The 4,256-nt window shown below is 44.5% G+C and overlaps 1 protein-coding gene across 1 annotated transcript; it reads right to left on the reverse strand.

The window, feature by feature from the left end:
- Window positions 1–29: 29 nt before the first annotated feature.
- LOC105571075 lies at window positions 30–1,559 on the reverse strand. The gene is made up of 2 exons (XM_012028547.1): window positions 1,350–1,559; window positions 30–977 (listed from the first exon to the last, which is right to left on the reverse strand). The coding sequence occupies exon 2, from the start codon at window positions 915–917 to the stop codon at window positions 204–206; it is 714 nt and encodes a 237-aa protein (XP_011883937.1). The 5' UTR covers window positions 918–977; window positions 1,350–1,559; the 3' UTR covers window positions 30–203.
- Between the last annotated feature and the right edge of the window lie 2,697 nt (window positions 1,560–4,256).

A 4,256-nucleotide genomic window follows, 5' to 3' on the forward strand; every position in this document is an offset into this window, starting at 1 on the left:
TCATTGTCTGTAAATAAAAATAAAGTTATTGTAATTTAAAGCGTATATTTTTCAAATATATTGAACTTCGTTCTGGACACGTTGAATGTAATGCAGATTTTAGTTCATTAAAAAATCTTCTACAATTTACCTTAGGAGAATACTTTACATTCTTTAATTGCATATTACAAAATAATCTTTGCGTTGGAGTTAAAGTATTAAACTTATTGCAAAATTTTGTATCTGCAAATTTTTTTGCATCTTTTAGAAGCTGTTTGTAACGTACTATTTGTGCTTTCATCTGGTTTCTTTGTTTTGCTAACATTACAGCTCTTCTGTATATTTTTCGTGCATTTGGTGTTAATAGGGATTGTCTGATAATAGAAGCAAGTATACTTCTTGATGTTTTTTTGTGCGCTGGGATGATTAATTGCTTCATTTATTGAGCCATTTGGAATGTTTTGTGGCACATTTGTTTCTGCACATTCTATATTACTTGTAGAGATTTCATTTATATTGATGCTAATTTTAGATTGCAACTCATTATTAGATTTTGCATTTGTTTGTGTACTTGTTCCACATTGTTCATTTAATAAATCAGAAACTTCACTTATTTCAAATTGTGAATGCAGTTCAGTTATATTTGTATCATGTGTTTCTGCTATATTTGTTTCTATATTATATATATTTACGCTGGGCACAGCGTTATGTTTCAATCTTCGACGATTTTGAGAATAAATGTAATCATCAGGCAAGAAATGCACATGACATACTCTGTATTTCCTTAATTCTTCTGATGAAACATTTGAAATAATATTATTATTAATAGCTTCTTTCCACTTACACGATAACGTGACATTTTTTGGAAAAAAATGACCAGGGGCTCTTGAATTTGATTTACATCCTGGTACAATGCAAATCCAATTAACTTTTGCCATATTAGATATGAAGACAGCATCCAATCACGCAACAGTTATGTATAAAATCCTTTCTCTTTCCTGAATATAAAACATGTGTTTATGTAAAAGTAATATTAAGTACAATGCCCAGTGAGAAATGATTCGTCACGACATGTCGAAACGACATCGAATCAACATCGACACCGTCGAATTGACTACGTTTCCATCGAGGGTCAGAGTCGGGCTAGAGTCGGGTCAGAATCGGGTTGGGGTGAGCGTTTTTGCAGTGGAAACACCAAACCCCAACCCGATTCTGACCCGACTCTAGCCCGACTCTGACCCTCGGTGGAAACGTAGTCACTGACGTCGATTCGACATCATTTCGACGTCGATCGACGAATCATTTCTCACTGGGTAATATTCGAGCGATTTTAAAACCTCTACGGTCAAATAATCGCAATGTATTCATACCTGTGTACGTCAATGTATTCGAGCGATTCGATTTCTTTGGTGTCAAAAAAATAACCGTGCGAGGAAACGTGTTTACAGATAATTACTCGTGTGCACGAAATACCATCCTCTGCGTGATTATTCAGCCATATTTCCCAATGTGACGTCACAAATACGACATAGCCGCCATCTGGGCGAATATACCAACATGAACTAACACGGTTTACATTTTCATATAGAAGTTTCCCCCCCCCCCATGCTTGACGTCACGCAAGGTGCTGACCTGTCACTACGTGACATGTAACAGATATCTAGGTGCTGACCTGTCATTCGATACATTTTAGCGCGAACACCTGGACGGGTATTCTTATGAGTCACGGGGTCAAGCGCCTAAACCTGGCTGCTGACAGCGACTTTCTTGTCTAGGTGCGTGATGTCAGAGAGTTCCGCGTTTAAACTCACACCTACTGCGTCAGCATGTAATACAGGGTGCGTTCTGAAAGTAGTAGGACTGATTTTTTCCTGGGCTCGCGGACGGTCGGACGGCGGTTTCGCCGGGTTGGGTCGATGGAGGGGGGTCTCAGCTAAGGTTGGAACCGCGCGGCAGTCGGCTCCGAGCCCTTCCGTAGTGTAGATCGCTTGTACTCGACACCTTTGTCAAGTTACCTCGTAACGCTGCGTCATGGAGCGTTTGTTGGAGCAGCGCTACGCCGTGAAATTTTGCGTGAGGCTGGGGAAATCCGGCAAAGACACCCATGATCTCATCAAGGCAGCTTATGGTGATAATGCCATGAGCAGATCCGGTGTCTTCGAGTGGCATTGATGAGATCATGGGTGTCTTTGCCGGATTTCCCCAGCTTTTCGCAAAATTTCACGGCGTAGCGTTGCTCCAACAAACGCTCCATGACGCAGCGTTACGAGGTAACTTGACAAAGGTGTCGAGTACAAGTGATCTACACTACGGAAGGGCTCGGAGCCGACTGCCGCGCGGTTCCAACCTTAGCTGAGACCCCCCTCCATCGACCCCACCCGGCGAAACCGCCGTCCGACCGTCCGCGTGCCCAGGAAAAAATCAGTCCTACTACTTTCAGAACGCACCCTGTAGATATCACTGAGGATGCCTTTGATTAGCACCGATACCACAGCTACACGTATTATTTTCCATGGTATGATCAAGCGCCGAAACCTGGCTGCTGACAAAAGTCTTTGGCAATCCGCGGCGCGTGCATGTAATAGATATCACCGAGGGATGACGATATACAAATGATTAGCGCAGACACACAGCTGCGCGCATCCATTGCATGAGTCATGAGGTCAAGCGCCTAAACCTGGCTGCTGACAGCGACTTTCTTGTCTAGGTGCGTGATGTCAGAGAGTTCCGCGTTTAAACTCGCACCTACTGCGTTGGTATGTAATAGATATCACTGAGGATGCCTTTGATTAGCACCGATACCACAGCTACACGTATTATTTTTTCATGGTGTGAGTTCAAACGCCGAAACCTGGCTGCTGACAGCGACTTTTTATGGTATATAAACGGTCCGGAAGCCCGCTGTACCACAGTAGGAGATTTTATACGAGATCGAGAGCTAAGAATACGTTGGGACCCACGAACGCATCGTTAGACAAGAAGTTCGTATTTATCATCCAGTTTCTTCGTGTCCTGATAGGCCTTAAGATTTCCTTAGCAAGAATGAATTATTACACTCCTCAGGAAATGTCATCCACCAAGAAACAGCGTAGCGTGTAAGTACTACAAAGTTATCGTATATTTTCCTTTACCATTTTCCACATTTAATTGTATTTTTCAAACAGTTTTAACAATCGTCGTTACACACCGTATGTTCATCGAAGCAGGTATACGCCATCCGTTCCTCAAGATGAAATTGTATCGTGCAAGAAACAGTGTGGTGACGTGTGAGTACCATAAAGCTACTGCATATTTGCACACATTTTTTTACACATATAATTGTATTTATTTTACTTTATACATTCTTTCAGTTCTGATGATGAATCTCATAACCCACCGCGTATCATGTGCAGGTTACCACTGACATCTACAGCATTCAAATACATAGATATTGGGATCAGAGTAGTACCTCGTGCATCCTACGTAGAAATAATTCTCGGCGATAATCAAGGACATCAGATGGAGTTAGATCAATCAATTTGGAAAGAATACAGAAATAATTAATCAAAAATAGACCAGCTGCTAAAGGCAACAGATGCGTCATCATCGTCAGCGATACAGCTTAATCATTTAGCTATAGAACTAGTTAGAACGCGCCACGGAAATATTGTAAAAGTAACATCAAATAATACTTCTATGTACATGAAACCATCAACCATATCATTGTAACGGGGATAGCCGGGGAGGCGCGGCCGGTAGCTAAAGAGCCGAAATTCCGGGAGAGAGAGAGAGAGAAATAGAGGCGCGGCCGTTAGAAAGAGACGGCGCTACCAGCTGCGGCTGGAAAATCGATAATGCGCGGTTGCCGCGTCGGCGGCAGCCGGCAACGCCGCGCCTGCCCCCGCCGCCTCTCCCCGCGCGCCTACGTTCGGGGGGTATAAAAACCCCTCCGGAGCAGGCGCTTTAACTCAGTCGACGCTTCGTGCTCCGACCGTCGACACCGGGCAGCGGGTACCTCCGCTGCAGGTATAAGCCGGAGTTGAATGGGTGCTCCTGTCTCCGGCTATATACCACACCGGAGCACACAGCGGAGGCACTACTCCGTTGTGGGCCCCGTCCCGCAGTAGCGTACGCCTAACGGGGTGCTCCTCGGCGTACACATGCTACAAAATTTCCCGTACCGGTCTCCTGTATCTGTCCTGGCTCCGTTCCCCCCGTGATAACGGGTACCGCCGTGTCTCACGGGGACGGAGTGATTCCGCAGTAGCGTACACCTAACGGGGTGCTCCTCGGTGTAC

The sequence above is a fragment of the Vollenhovia emeryi genome, unplaced genomic scaffold (genome assembly GCF_000949405.1).
Source record: "Vollenhovia emeryi isolate VEMERY1.0 unplaced genomic scaffold, V.emery_V1.0 DF941258.1, whole genome shotgun sequence".
Classification (NCBI taxonomy): Eukaryota; Metazoa; Arthropoda; class Insecta; order Hymenoptera; family Formicidae; genus Vollenhovia; species Vollenhovia emeryi.